This window comes from Chinchilla lanigera, unplaced genomic scaffold (genome assembly GCF_000276665.1).
Source record: "Chinchilla lanigera isolate Chin_1 unplaced genomic scaffold, ChiLan1.0 scaffold00009, whole genome shotgun sequence".
Taxonomy (NCBI): Eukaryota; Metazoa; Chordata; class Mammalia; order Rodentia; family Chinchillidae; genus Chinchilla; species Chinchilla lanigera.
The window spans coordinates 10,570,610-10,590,321 of NW_004955410.1; the positions used below are offsets into that span (position 1 = coordinate 10,570,610).

General features: G+C 35.4%; 1 protein-coding gene across 1 annotated transcript in view; it reads right to left on the reverse strand.

Annotated features, from left to right (window-relative positions):
• Positions 1-1,278: 1,278 nt before the first annotated feature.
• Sypl1 (synaptophysin-like 1) overlaps positions 1,279-19,712 on the reverse strand; it is a 19,091-nt gene continuing 657 nt past the window's right edge. The window contains exons 3-6 of the mRNA XM_005377266.2: positions 9,721-9,845; positions 7,986-8,187; positions 4,226-4,411; positions 1,279-2,723 (exon numbers count right to left, since the gene is read on the reverse strand). Of these exons, the coding sequence (XP_005377323.2) occupies positions 2,589-2,723; positions 4,226-4,411; positions 7,986-8,187; positions 9,721-9,845 (648 nt within the window). The 3' untranslated portion in view covers positions 1,279-2,588. The remainder of the gene's footprint in view (positions 2,724-4,225; positions 4,412-7,985; positions 8,188-9,720; positions 9,846-19,712) is intronic.

Here is a 19,712-nt window from a genome sequence, read left to right on the forward strand (position 1 = left end):
ATTAGCAAGAATATGGAGCAACAGAACTCTTACATATTATTGGTGGAAGACTGAATTTATACAAGCACTTTGTTGAACTATTTTGTTAGTATCTCGATTACTACTAAAAATGTGCACATCTCGTTCTAACAGTTCCATTTCTAGTGGTAGGTGCTACAAAACCTGATTTCAACAGAACATTTATTTCTTAACTATTTGTATAGTTAAAGGTAGGAGAAATGTAACTGTACTCAGTAAGGAAAAGGCTGTCTTTGTGATTTCTTTTCTTTTAAAAATCCAATACAAGCATGGTTTGTAATCTCAGCTACTTGAGAGGCTGAAACAGCAGGATCTCAAGCTCAAGGTCAGCCTGGGCAACTAAGTGAGATCCTAGGCAGGTCAAAAAGTTTAGAAGGCTGGAGGTGTAGCTCACTGGCAGAGTGCTTGCCTAGCACTGTGTGAGGTCCTAGGTTTAACCACCAGTACCAACAAAAAGAACGGAAGGTGGAGCCGAAATTTATGAAGCATTTGTTAGTTTTGTACACTTACCTGTTTATGTGAAAGTGTATAATTTAAAATTGGACAATGATGTGTGAAACAAAGTAGCAATACGACCCTGAACATTTATAGTATTTTAAAAATCAAGTACGTTTATAATTTTATAAATTTTATTCATGAAATATTAGCCAGGATTAAGGAACACAGTACAATAAGAAGAGCTTGTCAGACTGAAGCTTATCTCTACCCCAAACCACCCTCTGTCCTCCTGCCCATGGCCAGGTTCCAGGTTAAAAATCTCTACAATAGATGCTACCAAAATCAGTAATCACAGCTAACACTTGCAGTGTCTACTATGTGCTGAGCACTAAAGACCACTTACTTACTCATTTCATTTTCATAAACACCCTTTGAGGTCAGTATTCTTATACACTTTTCAGGTGCAAATGGCAGCATATAAAGGGTAAGTTGCATGAAGTTAAGTAGGTATTAAGTGATGAAGACAAGATTCAAATTTGGGCAGTTTGGCTCCAGAGTATATATTCTTAATCAGGAATCTTAGCTGCCTAACTGAATAGTCAATTAGAAGAGGGTTAGTAGGAAAACTTAGCCTGATAATTACAAATAAGGGCTTTTAAAATGAGACTGAATGAAAAAGGAATAGAAGCAGAGTGCCCAAGCGTTTTTGTTTTATTCCTGCCAAATGCTTAAACACTATTGTAATTTTATTTCTTGCTTTGAAAATAGTTCCCCTTTGAACTGCTTTGAGATAAAGATTTGGCTGTAATGTAACAGTCAGTGCACTCTTTTAGCTTCTTTATTAACTTTGTTGCATAAAACATACACATTCTCATATTGACATTGATGTCAGGAATAAAGGCAACAAAAATAAGGTAATAGCAAGATGTGCTTCAAATAAACAATCACATAATAGGAAGTCTAGATCTCTATAAAACAAAAAGCAAAATATGAATAAGCACTCTATACAGAATATACTCAAATGTGTGTGCAGACAGTATACTCATAATATTGCTCACTTAAGTTCTTTTATGATGCATAATTTCTTAACCATCCATTTGTAAAATAAGAATATTAACATGAAATCCAAATCACATTTATTTTCACAATATCGAGGTTAAACTCAAAGAGGCAATTTCACTGACTCTAATATTAACTGTTTTAAAAGTAAAAGGCTACTGTAATATTCTTAACCCTCTGAATAAGGTCTGCAAAAAAGGGTATATTATTTTACTACTTTTGGAAGACCAGGTCCCAACCTGCACTTACATGGCATAAGTAACAAGAGAGCCAACAGATACATCACTGAGAGCAATGCCTATCCACATAAAGAATGTAGGTGAAGTGGGTTCTTTCCACTTCTAGCAAGCCTATTAAGCCACTCACCAGCATAGCTCAGACCTCATGTAACAGAAGTACTAAATTAACTACACCTCTGTTAGACATTTCCAAGTCTCTAATTCTAACAGTTTTAGTACACCTATTAAATACAGCAGGTCATTTAAAAAAAAAAAAACGAAACACAAACAAAACATATACCCAGTCTTTGCAACTAAACATTTTTATAACATAACAATGTTCAGACACAAAATTTGAACTAAATGTTTCCTCTAAATACATTTTATGTAATTAAGGCTTTCTTAAAGACAGGTCTTAGGTATATGATTTATACAAACTTACAGTAGTGTATATTCCAAATAAAGATTTTCTTCCTATTATGAAATGACAAAATAATTGTTTTTTGAGTACAGATATGCTAAGGCCTAAGGTTGTAAACACTTTGAAAGCTGAACAGCTTAAGTGAAAAAATTACTGTTCATTTAAAAACATGTATCATCTCATAACAGACCCCTGAACTTTCAAATTTACATGCAACAATACATTTACTCTTAGATGTCTAGGAAAGGCACAAGTTTTATGTAAAAAAAGCAGCAAAATTTAAAACCCATCAATTTATTGGAAAAGCCGTTACTTTTATTAGAAAAAAAAAAAAAAAAAAGGAAAACAAAAAACTCCCAAAAAAACGCTTCTCAAGATGTTGGCAACAAGTCATGGTACAGACACAAGTTTGGTTCAGTGTATTTCTCTCTGGGTTATATTCCGGGAGGAGGTGCAGCCCCTCCTTGGCCATGGGAAGCAGAAGGATTTGACGGACTGTGTAAGCTGGTCTCCTTGTACACAAACCAAGCATTTCCTCCCCACAGTATCATATTCAGGAAGCCAAAGATCTAGGAAAGAGAAAAATCAATGTGAAAAATCTAATGCTTAACCAGTTTAGTATTCTTTTTAACTTTAGGCAGTGCATTGTTTTATTTCAGAAGTAGAATAAAGAAGACTATTCTTGCATGTATAAAATTTGGACATATGACTTACTCCCAACTAAATAAAGCTAAAGTTCTAAATCTGTTAACACATAAAAATCATACCTAAAAATTTTTATTTTTGCATGCTCATTGTTATAAAAATTATGGGATTAAAATAAGAACATTAGGGCTGGGGATATAGCTCAGTAGCACAAATGCCTGCCTGGTAAGTGCAAGGTCCTGAGTTCAACTCCCCGTACCAAAAAAAAAAAAAAAAAAAAATTAAAATAAGAACACTGAAACTACTTGTATTAATCACTTTGTATTCATCCTTCCAGGCCTCCTTCTTTGGGCCCTTCTCATGTTTCTCCTGACTGGAATGGCTACAAGCTGTCTTGCGTATCTTTTCCTATTTCCCTCCTTTTTCCCCCAGTGCCACCTCCTCTACTTCAACCCAACAGCTGTCTAGAACTTTGCTTCCCACTCTGCACTGATCGATGCCAAAGAAAGTAATCTTCTCAGATCTGCATCTGACTAGAAGTATTAGAGATGAATAAGCTGAAGCTACTTCATTTTAACAGAGTCCTTTACAGATATTAACAATATTATTTGTAAAGGACTATATCAGGGCACATGCTTTATCTTTTTGTATATTTATATACAAAAACACTTCTGAAATTGTTCAGATCAAAGCATTGTCAGTATCAATATACTGACTTCTAAATCACGAACTTAACAAAGCAAAATTTGGGGCAACTGCTTTGTCAGGCAGTACTGACTTCTATCGAGAAGACATTTTCTTTAAAAGACATGAGACCTCCCTAAACATAATACAATATCATATATTAACAATACATTTAACAATAAACTAAACTGCATTTTGTTGAAGTGGCAGATAAAGTAATACTTAATATAGACTAAAATTTATAGATTATTTTAAAAACCATGGAAGTAGTATTTTCATGTACCTTGGGTAAGTCACATTGACAAGGCAAGCTCTAAAGTCAGATTTGGTTCAAACTTTGGCATGCTACTTACTAGCTGAGTCCCTTGGGTGATCTGCCATATTTGAAAATAACACCACCTTCCACATTCCTTTTATGGTGGTTATATAACCTAATATATGATAGCAAATATCTGGTACATGATTTTAACAAAAGTTAGTGACTATGATTAGTGCCTTTCAAGCAAAAGTCCTGCTCTGTCAATTTTAGTGAAACGTAAGACTCAAGCAGATCTTGGTCAAACTTGTTCACAGATAATTTCTCAACAAATTTTCTTCACTTATAATAGTAAACATTACATGGTAACTCTGATCCTGATTGCTTAGTATAAATAAAAATCAATATATTTATCCAGAGATTTATTAGAAGTTACTGCTTTTTAATAACTGATAATTAAAAACCGTAAAAATACAGCATACATACCACAGATACATTTAGGGATCCCATACTTGTCACAGAGACAAAATGACACTGTACTTGCTGTTTACACGGCAGAAGTTCCTGAACAATCTTGGGACCTGTAGCTACTTTAATATCTGTAAGAGCTTTAGCCCAGGCTGAAGTACTCACCAACCACAAAAAAGTGGCAATGACAGTAACAACGAAGTCCTAAAACAAAAACAGTAGCAAAGAACAGTCAATTTAAAAATATTAAATTTTAATCCACCATAAAAAAATTGAGATTACATTTAACTTTATGATACTAAAAAATGGCCTATTCATACTTTATTAAAAAGGTCATACTTAGCATTAGTACCTGAGATACAAGATAATAAGACTCATTTTTTTCTACAGTGTTATGATTTTTACGGTAGAAACCAAAGCATTCCACAGCTCTCACCACTCTCTTACCTGAGTCACCTGCTCCCAAAATCATACCTTAGACCCCCTCATTATCAGTAACTCTGTATTTCCATAGAGAAGTGTGGATCACCCACTCTACCAGCACCTCCTTCCCACTCATTCTCTGGCATCCCAATCTCCACAGTCCTGACCCCCTCAGACCTACAATCTGACACTACCACATTTTTACTATCTCTAAACTTCACTCATGTCCTCATGTCCCTTAATTTATGGCTTAGGGTTGTTAATCCTTTGCATACATTTCTCTATGTCCTATCTTTCTCCTATTTCTTCATACTGTTTTGGTAAAATCCTAACTTTAATTAAATGTAATTCTCTATGAGATGACAATGAGAGGATGAAAAGAATACAATTAAGCTTTTAAAAAATTCATGGCTATGAATTTTAAGAATGCTCACCATATAAATAAAAAGACAAAAAAAAAAAAAAAAAGACAAAACAAAAAACCCAAAAAGTGTTCCAAGACATCTTATTACTAGATGTTCCACTAAATCCTTTGCTATTTATTACACTTCCAAGAGTAAAATGAAAAGTTTTAATATCTGGGATAGTTTCTTATTAAACCAACAAAATGAAAAAGGGCAAAATTATTCTCCTTAATGTTCTCTGCTGGGGAAACAAAATTCTGTTCAGTAGTACTGATGACAATGATCTAAGTAACACTTTAAATACCCATCTGTATGATATAAAGTATAATGCCTTGCTTGGTAGCCTGGAAATTCAATAACCAAAGTAGGAGTACTATAAAGTTTACAGGTTTACTACTACTCTAAACAGATGGATACACCTGAGGCTCATATATGCAACAAAAATCTAAATGCACACAATTTTATGGATTTTCACTGAAGTATTTTGTTTTTTAAATACTGGAATAGATTTTAATTACTTTGCCAGTCACCTTTAATAAGCCATTTATTTAGATAAGCATCTGTAATCTCTTGTGAGATAGAAAAGATATGCCATGTAGCTTGCCCACTTGGTGAAGACGGCACTGAATACCTTGTGCTTAGATCAAAACTAAACACCACCTGTACAAACATGTAGGTATCTGCGTCTTGCATTTGAACTCTTAAAGTATCTTTAGCTGACATTTTCGGCACTGTGGGGGCACTGTGCTGTACTCTGCTGTACCTTCTGCTGCAGACAGACCTTTTCTGTTTGCGCTAGAAATGCCATGCCTTTTGGAGAATTGATAAATAATACAAAGTGATCATACATTAAACAACTCTCTCTAGGCTAAGTCATACCTCTGACCAATGTTATGTCAAGTTCCCTTTATTTTCATGTATTCCAAATTCCTTACTAAAAATTACACTATTCTCCCTCTCTCCTTTTCCTACTACATTCTTCAAGTCTACTTCGTTAATAGCTTAAGGAATGACCTCCTTCTAGTTCAAAAGCAGGAACTTTTCTGAAAATGATGCACAAAATAAAAAGAGCTGGTTCCTGTAGACTGTAGCCACAGTGCAATCTAAGTGAAGTATAACCTGGAATTCTGTAATGCAAAACTGCAGCTGCCAAGGGCAGCCCTGCTCCTACCTGTAAGTTAGGGTATGATTCATTACCGATTTTTAGAATTGGAGCTATCCCATTTTGTTTGGTTTTGTTTCCTGATTACACACTGCTTAGAGAACCCTTAGGCATCTGCTATTTAACATACATACGAAGTACTATATTTACTTAAAAGAGAACTGAAGTAGATTTAAAATTTCACAGTTAAAATACTCTTGGGAATACCTTAGCACAGAATCGAGAATACTACTTGAAAAGGATATTTTTTGTTAATAAACAGTACCAAATCAATGTTATATTTGGCTATATTTAAAAATCTAGGTATCTTTAAAAAAAGCCTTTTATTTTTTATATGGTTAAATTAAAAGCAGAATTCAAAATTTAAGTAAGAAGCATCCATTACATGTTATAACAAAAACATTTATGGAACCAACTCTAGGATCTCTTTATATGATCACTGACCATTTTTAAATAGAAAATGATTTTGACTTCCAGAATGATGTAAATTACATCAGTTTTACAGTTTTAACAGAGTGAAAAACTCTCTCCAAAACTGAGGCTTTAAGAGGGACTGTATAGTACTTTTAAAAGTTTATTAGACAAAATTTTCTTTAAAATTTATTTTTCAATTATTGACAAGGCAAGAAACATCTTCTGAAGAAACAAGATATAATCATCTATATGCTCATCAGAGTCACTTTTTGAAATAAAATGATAAGTCTAAAGATGATATAGATTCATAAAATATAATTCCTGTTGAATAAGCATTGCAAATTTAAATAACTTATGCCCATCTTTTTGAAAGATATTTAACAACCAAGAAGTATTTTAGGAAAATATGTAGTTTTCTTATGTCTTTCAAAACATAAGAAACAGAATAAATCTGCTCTATACAAGACTATTTTATTCCTTACTTACCCTTTGCATCCTTATGATCCAGGCAGCAAAAATAAAAAATAAATAAGTAAACAAGACTTTAATAATCTCTTCATATTTAGATAGCTTTCCCTTTAAGGTACATACAAATAATTAGCAGACATTGGTATAATTAGTATCACAAAAATACCTCTGCTCCCTTTAAGTTAACACTGATTTTGAAGCTATTCTTTTATTGTGAAGCTCCAGTTTACAACCGTGGCTTATCCTGGATTCTCCACTGATAATCTAGGGCTAAGTCTATTTCCTGAACCTTACAGATTATTTTATTTCTAGTTCAGTAAGTTCTGAAGCCATGAAGGGTATCAGGATTTCAAATCCAAATCCTCTGCTGGCATCTCAAAGATTCAAAATTGCTCATGGATGGCACTAATGCTAAATATAAGAGCTATCTGGGTCACATTTAAATTAAGTAGTTTCAGCAAGAAAGCTGCCACGGACAACGTAGAAGTATGACTCTGCTTCCAAATCCTGATCCTTGATATAGACAATTAAACTCAGTAAGATATTGTAAAAGCATAAAGGGGCCTCTGAGGAAAGATAAAAAAGGTCAGGAGTAGGAACACTACTGATATGATCTGCAATTCTTCAAATTAAAGGCATTAATTTCCAGTTAATTTTTTCACTTGCGATTTAATAAGCTTTATCACTTGTGAGTTTTTCCAGGTTAAAAAATCTTTCTCTGAAATCATCAAAAAGCTTAAAGAACTGGGTTAAAGAAAGCTCAACTTCACAATAAACACCAAAATACGTTGAACTGTACTTGTGTCAAGAATTTTGATTTCCAGTAAAAATACCTATACTTAGCTTCAACATAACATATATTCTTATGTAAATTGTGCTCATATAAAAAGACAAAGTGCTTACTCACAATCATGGGAAGTTTACGACTATCCCGGTACAGGTTCGTGTAACCAACGTAAAGCAGAAGGGCAGCAATGCAATACAAGAATACGAAGACTGCAAATGTAACATAGAATTGTGCAGAAGAGGAGTAATCTCCTACGAGAACATGACTATTCCAAACTGTATCACACACATTTGAAGATGACTGAAATGATGCCTGATTCAACCTATTAAAAAAAAGGCTCAAATAAATGTATGAATTACTGGGCTCTCCAACAGATATAGAAGTATTAGGAAGAATATTGAAATGACATTTCAAAAATACTCCCTAAATAGATTAAGAACATTTTCCTTTAAATGGGAATTGAAATACTTGAACTAAAATTTTCACAATATACATAATGAATTACACCTGGTAAATGGATTATGATAGATTGACTATAGACTGAATTACACACTTTCACACTTAGACACTACTTTCCTGCAATTAAAAAAAACTAGCAGATTAGGTGAGATTACACCAAATATTTTACAGTTTGAGACACATTCTCTTCTAGAAGGCAGTCTGTGTGACTAGCCCTAGGAAAGCAATTGTAACAATGATTCACATTTTAAACCGTGGATTAGTTGTTACCTCAAAAAATCACAATGCCTTTCATTTCCCCTATCCATAAATTGCAAAAACACTTTTATCTAAATGTGCTGGTATTCCAGATTCCAGAATTATACAGAAAGGATAGCACATGGAAAGGCTTTGATGGTTAGTTAGCACTTAGTATCTGACATATATAAGATTTTAACCTTTGTGACATATATAAGGTTTTATTTAGCTTTTAAAATATCTTTAAAAAGTAACCCTTTCAATTTATTGTACAGAAAAATTGAGTTTTAGGTCAAGTAAGTTAAGTGGAAGAAGATTCATATACCAGTTTAAACAATGAACATATCCGTAAAATTTCCAATGAATACTGAAGTCACACAGAAGATTTCAAAACTAAATGTTCATTCTTATTTATGAGTAAGAATTGGGCGTGGTAGTGCATGTCTGTAATCTCAGCACTTGGGAGGCTGAGGCACAAGGATCATCAAGAGTCAAGGCCAGCCTGGACTTCATGGTAAGGTCAAGGCTAGCCTCACCTACATACTGATACCCTGTCTCAAAAAAATAGTAAGAAAGTATGGTTTTGTGTTAGGGAAAACAGGAATTCTTTACCTCATGTAAATACACATCTTAAAAACTCCATAAAGAGGGCTAGGGATATAGCTCAGTGGCACAAGTGCCTGCCTGGCCTGGCCAAGTACAAGGTCCTGAGTTTGATTTCTGGTACCAAAAAAACCCCAAACAAACCCAAAAAACCTCCACAAAGAATATTAATCAATAATTGCAAAAACGTAAGAAATCTAGATTTTCACTTCTCTATATTAAGGTTTTTCTCACTAAAGTGACAGACGTCTTTAGCTTTTCCTTTCTAATCCATCCTGGGATGATGAGACAAAAATGTCAAGGCAATGTCACGCTGCTATCAAATTTTGTAAATGCTTATTCACAACTGTTGTATTTATTTCATTACATACTAGGAAAAGTTTGCACACAGGTACTGGTCTCTGTTCTATGATTTGAGTAGCAAAAATCACAACTGAGTATGAAATAAAAAGTTTTCTAATACCCTCTACACAATCAATAAATTGTTGAACATATTAATGATTCACTATGAAAGTAAAAAGAATTGTTAAATCATAAAAACAAACAATTCACTCACCTGAATGGATAACCGAAAGCAGCTATAACAGTTTTATTCTCCTTCGATAATTTAGGACAAGACACTAGAATTTCTGTTTTGCCCTTAAAACCTCCACAGGTGGCAAAAGAGAAAATGGCAGCAATCTACACAAAATATGGGGAAGAAGAAGAAAGAAAAAGAACCATTACTGTACTCAAAGGTCATTAAAACAATAAGTACATCGACTATCAAAAACTGGCTCAACATTCTAGAAACTGTTAATCATAAACTAAATGTAGAGAGTAAAAATATTTAAAAATTTACTTCCAAGTCTCAACAAATTAATTTTATTTTCCCTTGAATGTAATAGAGAAATTTATATTCTGGTCCATATAACATTCTCTCATAAATGAATGTATCTACTGAACAGTGATATGGAATTCAGAGACCCACTTCGTGAGTTTGTGAAGCCCCACTGTCTATGGATTTCCAAGTCCCAAAAAGTAACAGGAAAATTATTTTCCTGATCATGCAGATGCCTAAAAGAATTATGATCTCTCAAATGCTATGTGTAACAGGAAAAAAAACAGAAACAGAAAATGGGAGCACCCTAAGCGTTGACAGGGAAACGAACAACAATTCATTCATATAAAGGGCCATAAAGATATAAAATGCTGGCGGATTATTTAACAATAGAGAAAAACGTTTTCCACAAGTAAAGTTTGCGTAAACATTGCATTGCACATGTTCTACATCTCTGAATACACAGAAAGGTCATGCATGAAAATTTTACCATCGGTCACCTTTCAAGGCAACAAAAGAGAAATGATTTAATTCCTTTTCTATTTGTTTTCTAAATTTTCTTCTAAACAAAATTAAAAACCCAGATACTTTATAATACCTGTAACTGAGGACCTGCTCCTTTAGCAAATGCTAACGGCTCTATTTTCAAAATATACTTGGAATCTGACCACCACATCCTGATCTAACCACTACTTCTTGCCTGAATTTTGCAACAGGCTTCTAAATGATCCCCCTGCTTCTGTCCTTGCTCCAATTTCTATTATGAGCACAGCAGCCAAGGTTATCTTTTAAAAACTAATTCTAGAAAACTTTATCCTCTCCTCAAACCCCTGCAATGGTTTTTGAAATCTGCCAATAAAAATGAAAGTTCATATAAAATTCTTTCTTCTGTGAGTATTTTGGACCTCAAATTGCTTTTTCTTTTACCTCATCTCTCTACACAAAACTGTCTGCCTGCTACTTCTTAAACTTCTCCCTCAGGGCCTTTCTAATGACTTTTCTCTCCTTGGAACAAATGGTTTAATAACCCAACTCACTGCCCCCTGTTCCAAAATGCTCTTATGAGAGGGTATGCCCTCCCCACATCACGTAATAAGGAACGTGGGTAACTATTTCATCTGCACACTGCTGTATTTCACTTCCATCATAATTTTATCATTGCCTGACACCATGCTTGTTTCTTTCCCTAGAATGGAAACTTGAAGAGGTCAGGAACTCTGTTTGCTCAATGTCAAAACCCCAGGAAGTAGTAGATAAAATTCAATGCAAATGTGCTGCTTCACCACAGGTCCAAAGTGAATAGGCAAACTTATCACGGACTGAACTTTTGAAGTCATAAGCCAAAATAAAGTTTTGTTAAAAAACTAATAATCTCTGGTAATTTGCTGTAGTAATGAAAAGCTAACACATTTAATACTAGCGCCTCTAATACATTATTCCAGGATCTTGAATCTTGTGTGCTATAATCAGTATCATAACAACTATCAAGGTAATTTTTCCCCATAAAGAAGAGATATGTGAAAAAAGATCTGCTTGTACAGATATGAGAGCCTGAGGTGATATCTAGCACACAGGTGGGGGTCTTCTGTTAAGAAACCATAGATAAAGATAGAAAAATGGGTAATTTCTCAGAGTAAATAAGCACTAAAATAAAATGCCAAAAAACAAGTATTGGCCAGAAACTCACATTTGGTATTAGGAAAGAATAAATAAACAAACAAAAAAATGAGATACACAAATTGCACCAACAGAACAAAATAGGCCAGAAATGGGTTACTGTGTATAGACAAATTATATCTAACAGGGTTGGCATTGTAGATCACTGATGAAAGGCATATAATGATTTTAAAGACATGTTCATAAACTCTAAGACAACTCTTCTCAAGAAGTGGAGCGTAATTTCCCTTTCCTTAGGTGTGGAATGGACCTAGCACCTTTCCTCGAAATGGGTATCTTCTAATTAAGACACAAAGACTGCAACTTCTGTTTTATATTTTCACTGGGCACATACTCACTACCTGAGGGAAGCCAACTGCTATGATGGAAAGATATTCAAGCAACCTATAGAGAGGTCCATGAGCCATGGAGCCACGGACCACCAACAACCACAAGACTGAGCTTAGAAGTGCAGCCTCTATGGCCTGTCAAAGTCACGTGAGTAAGATACAGGCCAGCTGATGACTGCAAGGGTGCTCAGCAGCTTGACTGCAACTTTAAGGGAAACCTCACTGCTATGCTACTCCCAGATTCCACCTGATAGAAACCGAGATGATCAATGTCTTAAGTTGCTCAGCGAGGACAATTTATTGGACAATAGTACACATCAAATACAAATAAGGGTTATTCAACAAATGTAACACTTAAACATAAAAAGTAAGTCTTTAAAAAGGAAAATCTGCTAGGCATGGTGGCACACGCCTATAATCCCAGCACTTGACAGGCTGGGGCAGGAGGACTGCTCAAGTTTGAGGCCAGTTTGGGTTACAAAGTGAGACCTGTCAATAAAACAGGAAAATCTGTGATCAAATAGGGAAGAATTTACAATGTTTTAAAAACACTGATCACTAGAGATTAATTTCAACTACAGAAAAAAGACTTAAAATCAAAAGTCAGCTTTTGAATGTAAAACAAGCTATAAACTAGGAGAGAATTATTTGTAATACATATAATTATCACAAGAAATTTACTAGTCTACAGATCTATGAGAATCCCTTCCTCATGCATACTAAGAAACATATACAGTATACGAATGTTTACAGTGACAATGTTTATAATATCAAAGTGGGAAGGGGAAAAGTAGCAGGAAAATTGGTAAGATACAACAGTATATTCTTGCAATGGAAAGTTATACAGTAAAAAATATCTAGGAACTATGGCTGCCCATGCTGATACAGATGAGTCCTAGAAACTGAATGCTGGTTAAAAAAAAACCAAAGCATTGTGCAAGTGTACATAAAAACCATTTTTTGAAACCTCTGTCTACATCACTTCTATGATCATTTTTGTTCACACCCTTGTCATTTTTCACTGGGACTAATCTCTCATTTCTAACTTCATTCTAATCACACTGACCATCTACGGTGTGGGCTCTGAAGGTGCAGTACCCAGTAAAGTAGTCACCAGCTATCTGCGGCTACTAAACACTTTATATGTGACTAGCCTAAATCGTGATGTACTCTAAGTATAAAATACACCCTGGATTTTGAAGATTTAGTATGAAAAAAGTGAAACACCTTCTTAATAATTTTTACACGGATTACTTGTTGAAATAATATGAATATATTTGCTTAGGTAAAATATATTAAAATAAATTTCATCCACTTTTAGTGTGGCTAATAGAACACTTAAAATTACTACATGGCTTGCATTTTAAAAAATTTTGCATTGTATTTATATCAGGCAAAGGTACTTAAGAGTGATGTCACTTTGATGTGAAATAAAAATTGGGCTGTGCATGGGGACGTGCACCTGTAATCCCAGCACTAGGGGGCTGAGGCAGGAGGGTTACCATGAGTTCAAGGCCAGGCTGGGTTACACAGCGAGACTCTGTTTCAAAACAACCGTATCCTGTCATTCCTGTTTAATCAGATTTCTTCACTGGTTTTCCAGTTCTTTTTTTTTTTTTTTTTTTAAAAAGCCCAAACTTTTCAACTTGGCTTAAGTCACATGGCTCATCCAGACTTAAATTTATCTTTTAGATTTATCTGCAATACATTCCCTGCCAGGTACTGCAAGATTCTGTCCCTCAATACTACTCACTGTTTCTGAAACACAACACATATTTATGTCTTCCGTGTGTATGTTTCTCTGGATAGAATGCCTGCACTCTGTCATCAGCTCTACCTAGTTCCTTGTGGTAGAACTCATTATTCTTTTGGGTTCTCACAGACGTTCCCTCTATTACACATTAAACTTTACTACTGGCATTTTTATGTGTCTTGCTATATAAAACACAAAATACAAAAAACCAGTTTCCTAATTAATTAAAAAAAATCAGTGAATAAATGGGACTGTACTGTATTATCAGTGTTGCTTTTAAGACGATCATCTCTACTGTTCCCTTGCTGTGCTGACATGTCTTTGTACCTGGTCTTGCTTGAGATTTTTCACTGTGTACCTGGCAGAACCTACTTAATTCAGGAAAAATTTAAATTTCTAAAACTTAGAAATAAAATCATATTTTGAGTCTTCTATAACCATTGCTTCAAAGCTGTCTTTTCATAACTGGGCATGGTGGCTTGGCTATAATCCTAGTAGCAAGAGGCTGAGGCAGGAAGATCTCTACAAGCTTGAGGCCAGCCTAGTGAGATCCTGTCTCAAAAGAGTAAAACAAAAACAAAAAACAAGCTTTTTGTTACAAACAAAAGTGTCACGTTAGCAATTCTGGTCTTTATCTTTTCTTATACAAAAAAGGGACAAAATATACGCTTTATACTAAACAAAGCACAAAATAATTTTAGAACTGACAATTCAACCATGTCACTTCTCAAAACATCCTACTGCCTCTTTGATTCAGGTTGGAGATTATTATCTACCAGCACAAGTAGAAAATACTCAAATGTTTATTTACGTGTACTTGTAGACTTAAATACGGACTTAAAGTTCTACTGCCTGCGGATACGTCTGTGTAGTCTTTCCAGTATTTACTTCTTAAAATGTGAATTTAATGTTAACCTTTTCATATCAGGATATAATACTGCCCTTTAAATTGTGCATTTCCTGTGAATGTGTGGGAAACCCCAAAGATGCAGCATCAGACCCACATTCTCAAAAAACAATCAGCTGGGAGTCAAGCAACAGATGTCATCCAGGCACATACCCTCTAATCCCAGCACTCTGGGAGGCTCTCCTCTCTACTGTCTTACCCTCAGGACAGCAGGTTACTTAGTAATCAATAAGACACTCCTGTTTTACTTCTGAACAACTTGTTTCATTCATTTACTGTATGAGGGCGGTTCTACAAGTACTTACTTCCTTTGGACAGCACAGGAAGTCCTTATCTCAAAAACAAAACAATCCTCAAACTACAGACTGATAATATATATAAAAAACAATAGAACCCATATTACAATGTAAAAACTTCTACTTAATCAAATTATAAGAATTTGGCAAAAAAAGAAAAAAAAAAAAACCACTTAGAAATTACCAGAATAGTATCTGAAACTGGGATTTTAAAATATGAATGAATTTTACTCAGAGCATACAATTTGCTTTAACATACTAACTTATATGCATCTAAGTTATAGATGCAAACTGGGACTTTGGGCAAAAACATGTACACAGAATTTACAACAAAAAAACGGGACAGCACTGGGATTTTCAGTGAGTTATCCATCCTTCAGCCAGAGCCACAGTCTAACGCCTCTTCCTAGACCCTGCTCATTCAAGAGGTTCTACTGAGGAACACTGGAATTTATCTAACTTACATGTTCAGATGGTTTTAGTCACTCCCTGCTTTCAGGTTTCATTAGTGAACTGAAGTCATCTACTTACCTTTCCTTCTATTCACTGTTTAGTTTATGAAAACAATGATTGAGCCAGGCATAGTGGCACATACCCTCTAATCCCAGCTCTCTGGGAGGCTGAGGTAGGAGGATCACAAGTTCTAGGCTAGGGAGGTAACTTGGCCACCTGCCAAGACCCTGTGTCAATATTTCAAAAATAAAACAGAAGGCAAACAGGTCTGGAGATACAGCTCAGTGAAAAGGACCTGGGTTCAATTCTCAGTCTCTCTCTCTCTCTCTCTCTCTCTCACACACACACACACACACACACACACAAATATAACTTAAATATTTAGAAGCAGATTATGTACCCTGTTTTTACTTTTAAATCAGATGATGATTTAGTACTTAAGATGAAGTATGACAGTTTTGTCTTTTCAATCCTAAGATTAGATGCCCAGAGCCAAGGAACTGATTTTTATGGGTCAACTCTGAAGCCTTTACTAAAGATAAGAATTTAAAAATGTTTTATGATGATGTTTTGGTACCAATAACTGAACTCAGGACCTTGCGCTTGCCAGGCAGGTGCTTGTGTCACTGAGCTACATCCTCAGCCCAAAAATGTTTTATTATCATGGATATTTCAGTCCCTTCCCACTCTGCAGTGAGTAATGTAGTCACTTACCAAGGGCTTGTTTCACTCTTCTCCCTTTGCCTCTCAGACAGTCCTAGAGTCTACTAGGCCTGTTCTATGACCTTCAAGAATTTAGATTACAAAAAGTAAACTCTAATGTTTCTGCTGAAATAGTTTTTCTAATTCTTAATCATTATACACTGAAAACATTTTTATGTCAACTTTAATCTTAAAGACTTGTTAAACTGTGTATGGAACTGTAAATCTCCAATGAACCTAAACGTATTTATTTTAAAATATTTTTCAAGCTGTTCAATTACTTTCATGTCCTTTAGAGTTGAATCAATATCTTGATTGTTGTCAAGCTGGCTGGCTGTTTTGAAGTGTGCCTTCACTTCATGGAAAACTGATAGTACCTGTCACAACTGATAAACTTTGAGCTTTTATATAAAATTTAGTTTCCTTCATGTGTTTTAGGGCATTTGATACAGACTCAACTTGCTATGTCTCTTCTTTCTATTTCTGTCTAGTAGTTGTATGATCATTTCTACCAGGCCTTAAGTTCTCTAGTTCATCACACCACCTTATGATGGGAGCCCCCAAATCACCAACATATGAAAATATGCAAGTTATCACAAACCTAGGCTTCTAACCAGCAAGAATACTAGTCCAAGTTTTAGGTCTAGGTGGCTATTTCTCTTTCTGCCCTTTTGTAAGGACTCAGCTGAAGGTAAGGACTCAGCTGAAGGTAAGGACTCAGCTGTAGGTAAACTTAAGTTCAGATAGTGGGTAGATAGCCTTTCCTATTCTGTTTCTGATCCTCTTAATGTCTCCCTTATATTAAAACAGCAACTCTCAACCTACAGACTTCCTAGAGCTCCCAAAACTCAGAAACCCACAAAAGTAAAACATTTGCATAAGAATACTATGGTATTATTTACTTTCCACTGTGTTGACATTTGCCTTGATTTAAGCAAACGCACTGGAGGATAAACCTGCTGAGCCTTAGTAACAATCAGCATTAGTACCAAACTGTATTTCATGGCCACACACTAGCAGTTTAAAAAGTTCACTTAAGAATGTCTTTGATGAAGCAGTTAAATTATGTTTTTTAGTAAATCTGACATACTTAACATTTTGTGTGATGAAAGGGAAAGTGTGGACTTTTGCTGCACACAAATACAATGACTGTCTCCACAGAAAGCATTCAAGCAATTGAGTTGTAAGCTAAATTTTTTTATACCACTAAATGCTCTCCCATTTTGACAAATTATGGATACACTGTCTTTATTATCTTACCAGATACTCATTCAGCCTACTTCAGTGTGGCTTCTGATTTGCCTGTAATGTGGAACTGCTCTTGCTAAAGCCACCAACAGGCTCCTGACTACCAAAACTAAGGCACACATTTCATTCCTTATTTGACTTAACTTGTCCACTGCTCCTAACACTACTGAGTACTCTTTTCTTGAAATTCTAATAGCGATGCTAAGATGTTATTGCTCTCCAGCGTCTAGTGATTCCTTCTTTTCTTTGCTGGCAGATCTACACGCTGAATGTTTAGCTCATGCTAGTATTTTAAACTCTAGGTCCACAACTGTGCAAAGGATAACACCACTTTATGATCTTAAGATGTTTTATATCTTTACTGACCTTCCACAAATATTTGCTCCTCTTTCGCTTAATGCCCTACCTTGAACAATGAGGCCACTACCAACCTAAGCCAAAAATGTGGCAGTCGTCTTAAAGATCCGCCTTCTTCACTTTCTAAATATATTCTAATTTCTAAACCTATCTTCACTGCAACTAATTTTAAGCCCTAATAATTTCTCATGCAATGTATTTCCCTCCTCCAATTCTGACCCTTCCAATCCACTGTCTACACAGCTAACAAAATTAAAAAGTCTAAAATGATGTTATATAAGTTATATAATTCAGTTGGATTCCGGGCTTAAGTGGAAATTATTCAATAAACACTCAATATTCTGTACCTATCACTACCACATAGGCATTTTCCTAAGGAAAGGTCCAAGTTTTCAAGACTAACCCCAAAAGGAGTAAGCCCTTTGGAACCTGTCAGAATCATCTCAAACCATAACCACTTTCCCAGTATGTATAGGTTCCGGCCAACTCCCAGTTACTTTCAGTTCACATACAGGGCTCTGCTCCTTCAACTTTTCACCCCAATGAACATCAGATGCCCTTTGCCTGGAAAGTAACCCTCATCTGCTCCTCAAGGGAACAAGCACTCATCCTTCCAGTGTTCCTGCATCTATATAGCTCTCCCCAGATTATCTCTCCTATACTCTGTAGACGCCTTTATCACAGGATTCTCATTTGGAATTTTCGTATCCTCCACCCTCAAGAAATCATAAGAAAAAGATCATTTTATTCGTGCTTGTATGCTACTGTTTAGCACAGTGCTGGTATGTAAATACACTCAAATATCTGAGGGTATGTTTATTATGGCATTAACAATATGCAGTCTTACCACAAAATTATTTCCTGCATAAAACTGAAAGTATTTCTTTAAGAAGCTTAAAAAAGATTTTCTCCCAAATACTTCAGAAAACTAATGAACCTAACACTAGCACTTCAAAGAAAGTCTGTAATGTTAAAAAACTGACAATATAAGCATAAACATAAACTGTCTTTTCCTGAGTAAAAACCTAAATTAACTATAAATTATAATCTTCAGTGAAACAAAAGCAGCATACTACATCTAAGGCTTCTTCTCAAGCTTTACCTTGTTTTTGTGGTGCTGGGAATGAACTCAGGGCCTCAGACATGCTAGGGCAGCTCTCTACAAAGGCCATACATAGCCCCAGTCTCTTAATCTTTATATTTGATTAGCCCAGTTAAATAATGTAATCACTCTTGCAATTTTTAATTTTTGTATGCACAAATAATGTCCTGGACCGAGGTTTGCAAAAAAAAAAAAAAAAAAACAACAAAAAAACCCAAAAAACCAAAAACCAAACATGTCTTTAAAGTGGCCCTTTGTATGTAAAGCACTATTTCGATTTTCAGAAAAGCAGCAAAACTTTGGCAATGTGGTGTACGCAGGAAATCAGAGAATGGTGTACGTACTCATCAAAGAATTTTGAGCTTCTGTTACTTTTTAAAAACATCCTAACAAGAAACTAGACGTTTCTACGCTTATGACTTCATCATTAAAACAAAGGGTGAAAGAGTTAGGGACATAAACGTTGCTGGCTATACACACAACCTGCCCGCGCACTGGACGGAGGCCAGCTGTCTATTAATAAGGCCCTGAAAATCAGCACCGAAATATGTACTGGGCAACGGCGTTCGAAGGAAACCTTCAGTGCCTGGTAAATTTACTAACTCCTCCAGGCAGCGTGATCATTGCCAAGGTCACATGAATAAGTCTCCTTTAACGTTAATGATTGTGAGTGCTCCACGAAGGGACTAAAACTGACTTCCCAAGCAGGATGTTGCTTGCGAGGACCTAACAAACTCGACGTCCCTTCCTGACAGGTTGGAAAATGAGCCGAATTCACTCGACGCGTTTTCTGAAAACTGCTTTCCTGACTCAGTCCCATTATTTTTAACAAGAGCCAGCCTTAAAAGCAAATGCAGGGCGCGGGGGGCGCGGGAAGCGGGCGCGGGCGGCCGCGGACTTCGGT